General features: G+C 36.2%; 1 protein-coding gene across 3 annotated transcripts in view; it reads right to left on the reverse strand.

Moving 5' to 3' along the window:
• The window catches only part of LOC132029549 (myosin-15), a 32,673-nt gene extending 19,785 nt beyond the window's left edge, over positions 1-12,888 (reverse strand). Inside the window, exons 1-12 of one of the 3 annotated variants that reach the window (XR_009407859.1) lie at positions 12,517-12,888; positions 12,294-12,437; positions 10,749-10,894; positions 10,503-10,659; positions 8,832-8,890; positions 8,378-8,534; positions 8,008-8,157; positions 7,769-7,905; positions 6,555-6,701; positions 6,357-6,458; positions 764-821; positions 511-612 (exon numbers count right to left, since the gene is read on the reverse strand). Coding sequence is in view for 2 of the 3 variants with exons in the window: in XM_059418810.1 (XP_059274793.1) it covers positions 511-612; positions 764-821; positions 6,357-6,458; positions 6,555-6,701; positions 7,769-7,905; positions 8,008-8,157; positions 8,378-8,534; positions 8,832-8,890; positions 10,503-10,659; positions 10,749-10,894; positions 12,294-12,437; positions 12,517-12,639 (1,482 nt within the window). In the remaining variant the exon portion in view is untranslated. The remainder of the gene's footprint in view (positions 1-510; positions 613-763; positions 822-6,356; positions 6,459-6,554; positions 6,702-7,768; positions 7,906-8,007; positions 8,158-8,377; positions 8,535-8,831; positions 8,891-10,502; positions 10,660-10,748; positions 10,895-12,293; positions 12,438-12,516) is intronic. The other 2 variants (XM_059418810.1, XM_059418809.1) reach the window with 2 other exon arrangements.
• Positions 12,889-13,897: the final 1,009 nt, after the last annotated feature.

Raw genomic sequence — 13,897 nt, forward strand, 5'->3', positions numbered from 1 at the left:
ACACCAGTGGTTCTGCCAAGCTAAAATCCCAATTAATAAATAGTCTAAAGTGCACCGTCCAAACAAAGCACCAGGCCAAATGGCAAATGACATATTATAGGAGATACTAACACATAATATCATGACTGTATCCTCCTCAACAAAATCTTTTATTTAGCTCAAAATTTTCAGTGAATGATTAAACAAATATACACCATGATAATCAAATAAGCACAAATTCGTAACAAAACCAAAGAAATTTAGCATATCCAAGTTTGCAAGCTTTCTTACATGAAATATGTGGTATAAAACGTTTAACATACTATATCAGCTTAAGCTTACGCAAATCAATTTGAAGATCTGAACCACATGACAAATTAAATCATCTACTAGTATACCAACATTCTGATAGAGTTGCATACTTTGTTTCATTTGTCGCATCACCTAATTGATAGCAGAGTCTATTGCATAAGTAAGAAATTACATGCAAGAAACTTTTTGTAAAACAGATCATGAGGAGAAGTGTGGAACCTTTTCTATTAGATCCAAAACATCTTGGTTGTCTATAAATTCAATGTAACTCCAATTGATTTCTTCTTTCTGATATTCTTCTTGCTCCATCTTGAATACATGCTAGAAATTTAACAGGATAGAAATAAATAAGTAAAGGGTGAAAGAAGAAACATTGAAATCAAAAGGGCATTATAGCAAGCTTGTACTAAGATTCATAAGATCTCTAGTTCTTTCTTGAAAGGGTAATTTATCCTAGAGCAGTACAACTTACCTCATTAAAATGTTGCTGAAGCTTTTCATTTGCAAAATTGATGCAGAATTGCTCAAAGCTGTACAATGCATGGTGCAGAAATCAGTTATTGGAATGCTCAGGTACCAATTTCCAGTTATCGCAATGTTTGGAGATCAAGATCCTTCTTGAAAGTGAAGCTAAGAGAAGCATCCCAGATATCCCAAGAAAAAGATATTAACAAACCAAAACATCGAGCTAAACACAAACATGAATTGCCCACGAGATGCATTTGATAACATCAAAGGACTTGGAATATGACTGCTAAGTGAGTTGGCAAAGATGACAGAATAGAAACTTGCGGCAGCATATCCGCAGGATAACTGAATATCATCACCAAGTCCAAGTTTATGAAGTCAACTCGACACTTTACCGGATTCAATGGTTTCAACGTTCATACAGCAAACAAGGGTCAGGAAGTGCAAAAAGTGTTCATATGATATTTGATGATGGTGTTAAGAAAACAAAATTGGTTTTGCTGCTTGGTAATCTTACAACAGCATAATTGAGTGTCGTTTGTAGAGAATCATATTATGTTGTCGATCTCTATGTCTTCTCACGCGGCTTATATACAGGAGATTTTCCCATACTTAATCAAATAACTTTTTTTATCGAAACAAATCTTACAACACCGAAACAGTGTCTGAAATTGGAACAACTGCTGTGGAGCATTGCCCAAACAATCTTCTTCAGTAAGAAAGAAAGCTCTATTAATGAGAAGGTAGAGAATGATCTATTGACACTAAATGATCAAAATTGCATAATTGAAAGCATAGAGTTTCAAATTTCCTTCGAGACTAGTAAGAATTGAATCACTAAAAGAGCTAAGGCCTTGCACCACGCAGGAGATCGGAAATGACTCATTCACACGTGGTGCACCAAAAAGTAATTTGATTTTAGAATGTCCTAAATATGTGCCCAAGCACACAATACCAAGGCAAATGAAGCACATGTCTGGAAAACATTGTCATTCCTACCGCTATAACACTACTAACTGATCTCATATGTTCAACAACTCAAACCTAATCAAGTGAAGATAGAACCAGTACGATCCCCTGGATTATCCACATTGCTCCAGTAAGAAATCTCTTGCAAAAAGGATAGATGGAACTGTGGCTCCTTACATTCTCGTAAATGATGCAGCAAAACCTTAGGGATGGGATGGTCTTTTTCAACTGTATCAAGTGATTCATGTCAAGCATGTCTCACACTCAAAAGCAATGGCCAAATAATTCCCAGCCCTATTGTTAATTTATTTATTTATTATAGCAGTGGTCACATTCAATAGATAATGCACAAGACTGTCAATTACTTGCTGCTAGGTTGATTTTTATACAACGGAAGAAAATCAAAAATCTGGGAAGCTATTCACAATTCCCTAGTTTAAAAAATCTAGTTGGAGTCAGCCTGGTTTTCATAAACTCTCTCCAGATGGAAGAAAACTAGCTTCTTAAAACACCAAACTAACTATTGCCAGCTCCCGGTGATAGATAAGCTATCTTCTGCAAGGCGATGCTTCAAATGGAATTTCCCCAATGTTCAATAAAAACTCAATCACTTATCTCCACCCCCTCCCCCCAACAAAAGGAGTACCAATATTCAACAGAGCCGAGGTCTTCCAAGTAAAGAAGGATTGACTGTTCAGTGCCAATCCTAAGTCTCCTGATAGCACAAAAGGCCCATAGTAATTACGAAGGCGGGCAGTAGTTGTGTGATTTTTCACCTCAGCATCATTCAAAGTCCAAAAGAAATGGAAATTCCAAGAGAACGCAATTCCACGCAAATGAACAAAGCCCTAAAAGAAAAGTTGAAAAGCCATGAACAAGTTAAAAACAAAATTCCAAATCCACGTGACTTGCAAGAAGAAACTAGCGGTCTTTTGTCTAATTGCGAATTGAGAGATGAAAAGAGGGGTAAACCTGGAAAATGGATTCCATGGGCCTAAAAAAAACATGTTTTTTACAATCTCACATCTTCCTATTATGTCGAAAACCATAATTGCTTAAAATCACTTTGTGCCACACCGAGCATAATGTTTTTGTAAAGTCCCGTAAGGTTTTAGGTTTAAAATTTCGGTGGCAGCAAGTTTAACATTAGTAATGTGCTCGAGAGGTATAAGACCCACACCGTCTAAACGAAGTACTAAAAATATGTCAAACTGCTCATGATATAAAGTGAAGGGCCAAACTAGGTATTACTTAATTATTTTTCTAGAAAGTGCTATTACAAGGATATAATTAATATTATTTCTTTACCTACAAAGGGGTCACGTGATAGGAAGGGACTAAGGGAGAACTAAGTAAGTCTCACAAGTGAGCCTTTCTGTATATGTCCAGCATTTTGAGTAATGATGGAAACACTAAGGGCATATTTGACCTTCCACCATTTATGAAAGCATGTGGAAAAGCATAGATTAATTAAAAGCCAAAAGGATATGTGTAGACCCTTTCAAACTCTACAGCAGCAACAAATAGAAAAGAATACTATGCCCTAGCGCCTTTAGTTTCAGCGGCGTAATGGAGCATTAAGAGAATTAACTGTGCAATACTTATTTTTGGGGTTTTGACGGACGTTGCCACTGTCCCACGGATATAAAACATCAGCAGTTCCATAGACTTAGAATCACAGATCACCATCAGTGTACTTTCAAGGTAACCCACAAGTTCTCTTTAGAATTGTTATTACTAATTGAGCTATGGGTAAGGTTTTGAACCCCGATTATTATGTAGATTGAATTGTCGATTGTTGTTGGCAAGCGTAGAAGTTAATCTTGCTAGAAAGGAAGAATCTTCAGGAGAGTTTAAACTTTCCCATAAGGTGGTCGATTAAATGTTTCTACATGTTAATGTGAGTTAAGTGAACGAGTGAACTCACATTATTTATCGTTGAATGAATCTATCTCGTGCTCTCTGTTTACTTCCTCGTGCGTATCCGTCTGATGAAGGTACTGGTTGTACTTACCTATTTTGTGTATAAAGGCTTTGTGCTAACTTTGTCCAGCCCAAAACAGTGTCTAATGCCCTTGAATCATGACCTAGAAAACAAAAATCTCCTCATTCCTCTAATGTGCTATAAGTGTGAGCCCCCAGAAGTAAAATTCTTCTCTTCCATATGTTATACAGAGAAGTTCTTCCTCATTTATTAAAGTCTCTTTATATTTCTGAATCATGTAAACATTTTGTGCTTATGCCATGTCTATGACAAAGTAGATGACTTGAAACTTTAATGAAATGGTAACCGTATAAAGGTTTACGAGCAGCCGTATAAAGGGTTGCTAATGCTTCCATAATGATGCATACAAGAATTGGTGGCCGTATAAAGGGCTCTGAGTAACCGTACAAAGGGTTATTAATTTTCTTATATAATGAGGTGCAACAAGAATGGTAACCGTATAAACGGTTACGAGCAGCCGTATAAAGGGTTGCTAATATTTTCATAATGATGCAAAAGATTTGGTAGCCGTATAAAGGGCTAAGAGTAACCGTATAAAGGGTTACTAAGTGCCATCACAGGCATAAGAAAAGTTCAGTCGGCTAGAACAACTAAAAGAAAACAAAAAGAAAGGACTAATAAACTGAGCCTACGTGTAATATGTTCTGTTGGTTGCAAATTGGTCAACATTATCAAAGTTATTAAATGAGTTCCACCCCAGCAGTTCCTTGGTATTAATTCTCTTGCAGGTTTATGTTGTGGTTACATTTTATTAGTGCATTCCATTTATTTTCTTGAACTTAGAAGATGTTCCTTCATTACTGGACATTTCACAACTTAAATATCTATGTTGTTGCAGGCAGTTGCTCAAAGTGAACAAAAGAATTGAGTTTGGGTGGGTTTTTTTCTTTCTGGTTTTGCTTCTTTGTGTTGCCATACATTATGATAAATTATGACTTCTTTCTCAGCTTTTATTAAAAATCTTATTCGGACTTTAGTGAGGAGAATGTTGAGACTCACTGAGTACGGTGGATTGTACTGACGTTCTCTTTTGGGAACCTACGTTGGTCTGCGGTACAACGTAGGGGCCAGTTTTGCAGACAAACAGACTACAGGCTAGAGATCATCGCTCTCCGCACTTTTGGTAGCTCCACTTCTTGCTTTCGGTGGGGACTCGTATATGTTTATTCATTTATTCCCATATTTAGCATTCGTTTTGGGATTAGCCAGGAACCCTATGTCCTATGCATTTCCTTTAGTACTCTAGTAGAGGCTTCATAGACGTGTTTTAGTTGGGTTATGGTTGATAACGGTACTTGGGATCATTTTCAGTACGTTTCAGTATTTATGGATTTCAAGATTCATTTGGATTATTTTAAGGATTGTTTGCATTAGAGTTTTGAGAGTTAAGTTATTTATTTAGATGCGCGTGGGTTATGTGTTATGAAAGTACACGTTAGAACAGTCAAGCTGGCTCGCTCGGTCAAGTCAAGGCACCAAGTGCCGGTCATGACTTGTTTAGAAAACGGGTCGTGACAGTTTTTTCTTTTGGGATTTCCTTATTTTCAAGCTTCCCAGTTTCTATAATTTGTAACTCCATTTAGCCCACCAAAAAAAAAAAAAACAAGACATTGATTTGACACGACAATCTTTCAAGCTGATAAGCCACCAGAAAACTGTTTTTCTCTCCTTATTTTGGGGGGTCACTCTAACACTTGGTCCATAGAGTATAAACTGAACGGAAAGACATAATCCATCTGGGTTTTGAGGAAAATTACAAAAAATACCGCTACTTTAAGCACATATTAACTGCACATGATAGGCTAATATTGGTTTAAAACTCATAGCTCGTGGAAAGAACCAACTTAGCAAACAAGCCACTACATTGTGGACCTAATGGGAAGACAATTCTCAGAGGCTATAATGATTAGATATTTCCACAATAGCTCCAACACTTAACACTTTCCTGTTTATGAACATCCAATAACTTCTCAACCTTTCATCTCCAATCTACATTCTACGCTGAAAACTGCTTATGTAAAACTAGATAATTAAATGATTTTTCATAGCCAACTGTTATGCAATTCTACAACATTATTTGTCTAACAATTTCAATCATTGTCAGCAAGCTCATATACTTATCAAGTTTCAGTTAAGCTTTCAGTAAAGCATGAATAGGATTCACATAAAGCCTTGTGAGAGGTCACGTCTAATAGATCATTACTTTTAGGTGCTAAACATCGCCCAAGCGCAACTATGAATTGCCTTTCATATATTTCATTACATGCTTTCACCAAAAATATGGGCATGATCTTTTAACAGCAGTGAAGAATCAGGAGGAGCATATGCCTGCAATCTTGAGTTTTTTTTTTCTTTTACCTAATGAGTAATTTAATTTGATGTTGCACAACTACAGAAGGCTCAAATGCATCACAATTGCAGTAAAGGGGATGCAATGGAAAATTGAGGCTTGAGCCAAAAAATTGATCCACAGCTTCTGGATGTCTATTTACAATCTGATTCTAGAAGGACTTCCAATAACCTTTATTTATACCTTTCAACAAATGTAGCAATCTGTTATTTCCATATATTACATTATTTTTCAAAAGAAAACAATAGGCAAAAAAGATAACATGTAACTGACCTGTTCTGCTTAAAGCATTCAAATCCATATATATCTAAAACTCCAATTTGTATCTGGGAATCAGGATCTTGACCAACAGATCTATTAATCTTTTCAACTAACCTGAAACAACCAAACGACGACATACTCATATATAATCAACTTATGTAAGTTAAACATTGACTATTGGATACCGTAAAGGATTTCTAAGTTACCAACCAATCAAATAATTGGGCATAAACAGTCTTTGCTAAAGTATCACGTCCTGCAACAGCAGCACCACAATCAAGAGCCTTAATGATGATTCCTTCGTGAGTTTGAATTGATCTTGTACAGAGAGAGGTCACCAACAACTGTACGTCACACCTTTAAAAAAAAGAGTAATTGGGGATCAGTTGGACTGCCAGACGTTAAGTAAATACCACCCTTATAAAGCAATACGACAGAGCTTGAATTTTTGGTTTCAATTAATAACGATACTGAAGAGCCTTCCACGACAAGAAATGTAAAGAAGGCAAAGATACACAAAAGTCAGCAATACCTCAAGGCGACACAAGAACCATTAAATCCAAGCATATGAACAAGCGAGACCAGTCCTACAGTTTAACAGGACTCCACTTACCTCCCTTCTTTTGGAGAGTTTTGAGTTTCAACCTACACATTTCCTAGGCAATATTTTTCAATTTTTTATCATACAAAAGTTATAATAACAACCCGTGATCTGATGTCATGAACAGTGCTATCCTTTCCTGAATATAATTTTCTCGATGTCTCAAAATTAGGAATAATTCCAAGACAGGACATGAAAAGCAAGAAAAATGAAGAACTATTGCAATAACTTTTTTTTTTTTTTGATCAAGTAAGTATACTTCATTCAAGAACTATTCCAATAACTTTTAAGGATGATATATTAATTATAACGAACTGCCAACTACATATAACAGAGTCAAGTGTACGGTAACCATTTCACCAATACAAACTGTATAAACCAAAATTGAGTAATGAACATTATTCTAAGCGAAAGAAAGCGTTTTTGGTTGAGAGCCCGAAAAGCTTAAGAGAGCAGACACAGCAATATTATCTCTCTATCTCTTTGAGCCGAGGGTGTATCGGAAATAGTCTCTCTATCCCACAAAGGTAGGGGTAAGGTCTGCGTACATCCTACCCTCCCTGCACCCCACTGATTACACCGCTATGGTTTTTTTTTTTTTTTGGGGGTTCCGGGGGGGGGGGGGGGGTGTTGATAGACAAACGAAACATTTCCAAGTAGATATCAAAATTCAATCCAAAAAACAATTATATATCAAGGGAAAAAGCCTAGCAAAAGGATGATAAAGGACATGATAATTATTCATCAACCAGCAATAATATCAGCAAATCAGAGAAACAAAACGCTTAAATGTGTTGCCTGGAGACGGAGAAGAAGCACTTACTTAAAAAGCTTAGCAGCCATCTGTAAATGAGACCTAGACTTTTCATCTTTTATAACTGATGAGTCGTGTTCTTTGCCCGGAGAGAATTCTATGTTCCCTAGATGTAGAATGGCTGCCAAGGTACGGAATATTGCTTCCTGTTATTAGAAGAACAATGCAATGTAGTAATTAGTGAAGTAGAATACCACTGCTACTAGACACAGAATATTGATTAGGATAACAAACTACAGTTGCAGAACCTGTTCCTCCTGACTAATTCCAACGATATCCATAGCTCTCCTTGTCTTGGTATACTCCTCAGCATTGCTAACCCCATCTAGCTCATAGGTTTTGCTCTGGTTCAAGTAGTGAAAGTCACTAGGATGCCCCAACTTGTATTTCTCAGTATCCTGAAGAAGCAAACATAAATAGGAAATAACCTTAAACTTTTACTCTGATAATCAAATCGCATACATTGGCCACTTAGAACAATTTAATCACACATTAATGTCAGCACATAGAGTTAATACACTCGCAAGGAAAAGAATATCACAACATACATTTCACTTAGGACATGAAGAATTTCATGAATTTAACGTCATAACCAAGCACATGGAGGGAAGAAAATACCATTCCAGATGCACATAATTGGTAAAAGCAGTGATAATTCCTCTCCGGATCTGTTATCTGAACAACACGAGATCTCTCCAGAAGATAAGTCCTAATTGCAGCACCAGATATTCTACCACTTGCATCAAATTGGATCTCGACAAACTTGCCAAAACGACTGCAAGAAACAAGGATTAGCGGCATTAATCATAATTGAATAAACCTCAAAAACGATTGCGCCGTGTTCAGCTATCACTTTATTGAATAAGTACGAGTTTAAAAATTCCAACAAACTAGAAATAACCAGTTTCACCGTAAGCAGGTGAGGACAAGACAAACACAGATTCCATATAAAGGACAAAACAATGCTCTTAAAAAAGACATCAAAACCACCTTCACTGCTAAAAAATGAACATCACTGATTTCACCAAATGATACATGTCAGCAATGCCAACATTAGCAGTCGAAAACACACCTTGAATTGTCATTCCTAATAGTACGTGCATTGCCAAAGGCCTCCAGCAACGGGTTAGACTAGACCAAAAATGAAAAATGACTAAGAATTAGTAACATAAACTTTTTGAACAGAAAAAAATCAAACAAATTCAATCATCAATTAAATAAAATCTCACTAACAAAAGGGGAAAAAAAGAAGAATCTCACTACAGTAAAGGAAAACACGGAAAAATAAAGAACCATGGGGATGATCTCCTAGAATAAGAATTGAGTTAGCAATCATAACCTAATTGACATTACATCTTGATTTTGATGATGACAGAACACTAGGCTAGAAACTAATTGTTTCAATGACATGAGAATGACAGTAAGAAGACTACAATTTGTTCAGTGAGCTTTAGTGCGTCATATGCATATCGGATGGAGAAAGAATGCAGTCCAATTCGCGTGTAAGAAGAATGCTGATGCTTGGTATGGTAATAAGCTTGGTCCTTTACATCTTGAAAAGGAAGGATGCCATGCCTCTCAGTCCCAGCCACATTAACTTCCTGACGGGAACATTCATTGTTGCGTGCAGATTTACCATGAACGACTAACGGGTCTCTCTCGTATGACATCCCTCAACACCATATGTGAAATGTTTTGACCTCTTTTCTTTTTCTTTTCGAGGTGCATTCTGCAAACAGTTAGACTGAACAGCCATCCCATAAGTTTCTGGAGATGTCACCCTTGCAGTTGAGATGCATAGAAGTCTGGACAAAAACATCCTCCAAAGTAACAATAGATGGGCTGTTGAGAATTTCATCTCAAACTGAGTTATGATCCAATCTCGGTCTGATGAGAGCAAGAACCATAGAGGATATTTCTATCTGTTTCTCCTTATCAGTCACATCATCAATAATTGGCATGAAGAGAATTAAACTCGTCTTTCAGAGGTTTTTACCTGCCCAAATAACTGATAATGTCTAGATGATCTTGCTCACCATGCCAGCTTTAGTCCAGACTGAGATAGGTCTTGCAAGGTTGAAAAAGATTGAGAGATTGGGATCAAGAAGGGATCAAGAAATTCCAAAATAGACCAGACGATTGTCTATCTATTTCAATCCACGCGGTTTGATCTGAAGCTTGAATATCTGAATAAAATTTTTTAGGTGAATATCATATCCTTGACCCACGTATCATGGTTATCCTTGACCCACATATCATGGTTCCGCTCCCAAAGAGACGTAACTATTACTGCTTGCAGCTTCGCATTAGTAATTGCGGGGTGTAGAAATTGAGGAGAAAATAGTTTTGCTTGATTTTCAATTTTTATATCTTCAATCATCTTTGTATAAGCAACAATTTGTTTAGCTGGAAGACAAAACCGAACAATTAGCGATGTTTCACAACAGAAAACTTCTGCAAGGGAGAAATCAGATTGAGATATTGATGAGAGACAATGCGACGATCAGATTGAGAGCAAGATTGATGTCACAATGGTAGGTAAGAAGAACTGTTGCATTAGCTGAAACCAAAACAGTGAGATTCAGACAGTGGTGGGATAAGAAGAAACGTCATGACGTTTTGCCTTTCATGCAGAGACGCTCTTTCTATGTTGACACCGAATTACAGTCTAAACCCTAATAATCGAAATTCATTAAGTTGCAGGCAGAATCACCACATGATGTTTTGCCTCTAAACAACTTACCTCGAGAACTTGTTGTTCAACTGTTCTGTCATCATCAGCAGCACGACCACCAACATAGGTAAGGTATTGCATTATCAACTTTGTGGTCTCTGTTTTCCCTGCTCCACTTTCGCCACTAACCAATATAGATTGGCTTCGGTTCTCAGACATCATAGCCCTAACAAAGAAAATTCGAGCAAAAATAAATCACTAATTGATTCACTTTAGGCAATCCTCACCAGATCCCCAAATGACTAGTCAACAAACCTGTACGATGCATCAGCCACAGCAAACACATGAGGGCTAAGCTCACCGAACGGAGCTCCTTTATATTGCTCCATCATGTGCACATTGTACAGATGTGGAAGTTTAGTGAATGGATTGACAGCTATTAAGATGCTTCCTGTGTATGTCTATTAAAGGAAAAAAGGGGGAAATCAATTGTATCGCAATGCACTCATGTAGGATGACGGTGTTACAGCATATGACAAAAACTGCACCTAGTGAAACCCCGTCAGGAGAACAACGATTCTTTTTTTTTTATCAAGTAAAAGTATTTTCATTCATAAACATTGCCACAACGGCCGTATACAAAGGGTATACCACAAGATCAAGAATCTACAAATTATGATACCTCTACAAACTCCACCCAATCCTCTATACAACTAGGAACTTTCTGTTTACACCAAAAGTAAATAAGAGAGCGGAGGCTACAGCTCAATTGAGAGAAACTCGACTCTACTCCATCAAAAGCTCTCCTATTTCTCTCTGAGTCTCTGTCCACACTACCCACATTAACGCAAGGAGAACAACAATTCTTAACTAAAGCTACAGCTTTAATGCCCATAACTAGATGCCAGTAGCTTTTGGTTCAAAATTTAGGTTAGCACAACATGTGTCAAAATCCATGATCAAGACATTCTAGAAGCAGTGCACAAGAAATAGCTTCAGTTCTTTCCTCAGCAAAATATTTCCAAGGATATACTTTTAACAAATATTGCAAACACAATGCAGCAGTATACGGGCAAAATCAATTGCTACAGTGAATAAAACTCCATAAATTGTCTCAATATCCATTTGAGTCGAATAACAAAGTGACAATCAGAACAAGGTAGATTTACTATTCATCTACCAGTGCCAAAGTAGAACCAGGAATTGGACCGGAATCGGCACTGGTTGATGCTGGAATTTAATAACTTTATTCCTAAAACTCTAGACGGATCATATAAAGAATAATTTTAGCAAGCTTTATTCCCTTTTTTTGTAACATAGACATCACTAAGAATCACACTACTTCAAGAAATAAGATAGAGAAACTTTAATTTAATAATGATGCATTCTGTTTTCCTTCCTCCTACAAACCAAAGACTATACAATCAGCTGTGGCAGCCACCCACTTTTGCCTCTACACCCCATTCCCCTGCTCCACGCCCAAAGGACCCTTCTTTAACAGGTAGGTTATGCTAGAAGGGGCATCGTTAACACTATGTGCAGACATGAACGCTCTATGAATAAAAAAATACTCCCTCCGTTCTAATTTAGGCGTCCTACTTTCCTTTTCCTTTTTGGTCTGTCCCAAAAAGGTCTCTTTCTATATTTAGTAAGATTTTCAATTCCAACATTCTATATGGAAAGTTCAAAACCGCAAGATTTAAAGACTACACACTTGTTTAATTTAAGACCACAAGATTCAAAGTTTCTGAAAACTCCGTGCTGACACTTAAATTAGCTTTTTCTTGATTTATACAGATGAAGATATTGTATATAAAGAGAAAAAAAAAAATACCAAGAATTGTAAATTTCACAACTTACATAAATTTCATTAAGAGCATATCTTCTTTCAAGATTATCTAAAACACCAGGCTCATTCAAAAAAGTCAATTTGGTCATGTCATCAACTCCTCCATGGTCTGCTTCTTCATCCCTTGGATACAGCTTCTCCGGTAACGCCAATACCTAACAAAAAACAAATTATTCAACCCATTTGACCAAAATTAACAGAGAAAATTCAAAATTGAAGTGTTGTTTGTCTCACTTTGTTGCCATGTTGAGTAATAACAACTTGGACTTGTTTACCAATAAAATCAGTGACTTGAGCTGCTACCCAAGCAGAATTTTTGTCTTCAACCCATACATTAGAGCCCTTTCGTAGTGTCATTTTCTTGGATTATAGGTGAAATATCAAGTGTTTTGTGTGGAAATTTGGGGATTTTTTGGATTTGAAATTTGAAGTTGCATCAAAACCCTAGAGAGAGAAATAAGAAGAGATTAATTTTGTTCAGGTTCCCGCCCTAAACCAAAACTGGAGCATCTTCACAGAGTCCAAACTTTTGGCCTTCTATTTTGCTCAGAGTTTTACTTAAGAATATTTACTAAATGGGGAATTTAGAGCTCGTTATTCACACTTTGAGGTAGTTTTTTTTTTAAAAAAAACTTCCTTAATTGGGATAGAATTGCATGTCGATTTATTAGTACTTGGGATCTTGTTAATTGTGAAATAGCAACCTGATTGGGATAGACGAGTTTCAATTTCGTTTACTAGAACATTTGTCTTTAACACTCGGAATTAGAGACATTTTTATTTTTATTGTGACTCTAAAATACTACTAGTAAGTTTAAAAAGATACATTGGATATTTTAGCTTCTAAATTTAAAAAAGGACCGATTGAGTTTAAGTAGTTCAGTTAAGCGATGATAGAGATGGAAAGAGCATATCGATCCACAATAATATTAGACTAGAGTCCTTCGTCAAACTTATCTTTATATGTTGTGTTTCTACTAGATTATCTTTACTAATAATAGTATTATAATTATATTCGCTCAAGAAAATTATATTTAAAGTTCTTACAAATAATTATCTTTCTACTCACCCATGATTTCTACATGTTTTGATGCAAAAAAATATATATTCACCAATATTATTACCTTCCTGTTTATTTAATTTTGTCAGAGAAAAATTCAATTGATTGAATAATAGTGTATCAACGTAATATGTGATCATTAAAATCTCAAAAAAAATATTCACCAATAATATTACCTTCCTGTTTATTTAATTTTGTCAAAGAAAAAATTCAATTGATTGAATAATAGTGTATCAACGTAATATGTGATCATTTAAATCTCAAAAATTATTTTACCTAAACATTTTCACACAAACGAATTATAAAATTTGCATCACAATCTTTGGGATGCAGCAATTCTGTACTCTGCTAATACGAAATGCTTTGTTCACGAGGCTACTTTTTCACATCTAATTAATTTATGCTACTTCCCCAATAGTCAGTACGTGTCTTTGCTGTAGATTTGTGTGGATCACAAAAAGTCAAAAATTGATTCATAAAGTGGACACATAGTTGCTAGTTGCTACGAAGGAAAACGACATTTTGTAGATCATTGCCAATCCTCTTGGCTCTCCA

The sequence above is a fragment of the Lycium ferocissimum genome, chromosome 9 (assembly GCF_029784015.1).
Source record: "Lycium ferocissimum isolate CSIRO_LF1 chromosome 9, AGI_CSIRO_Lferr_CH_V1, whole genome shotgun sequence".
NCBI lineage: Eukaryota > Viridiplantae > Streptophyta > Magnoliopsida > Solanales > Solanaceae > Lycium > Lycium ferocissimum.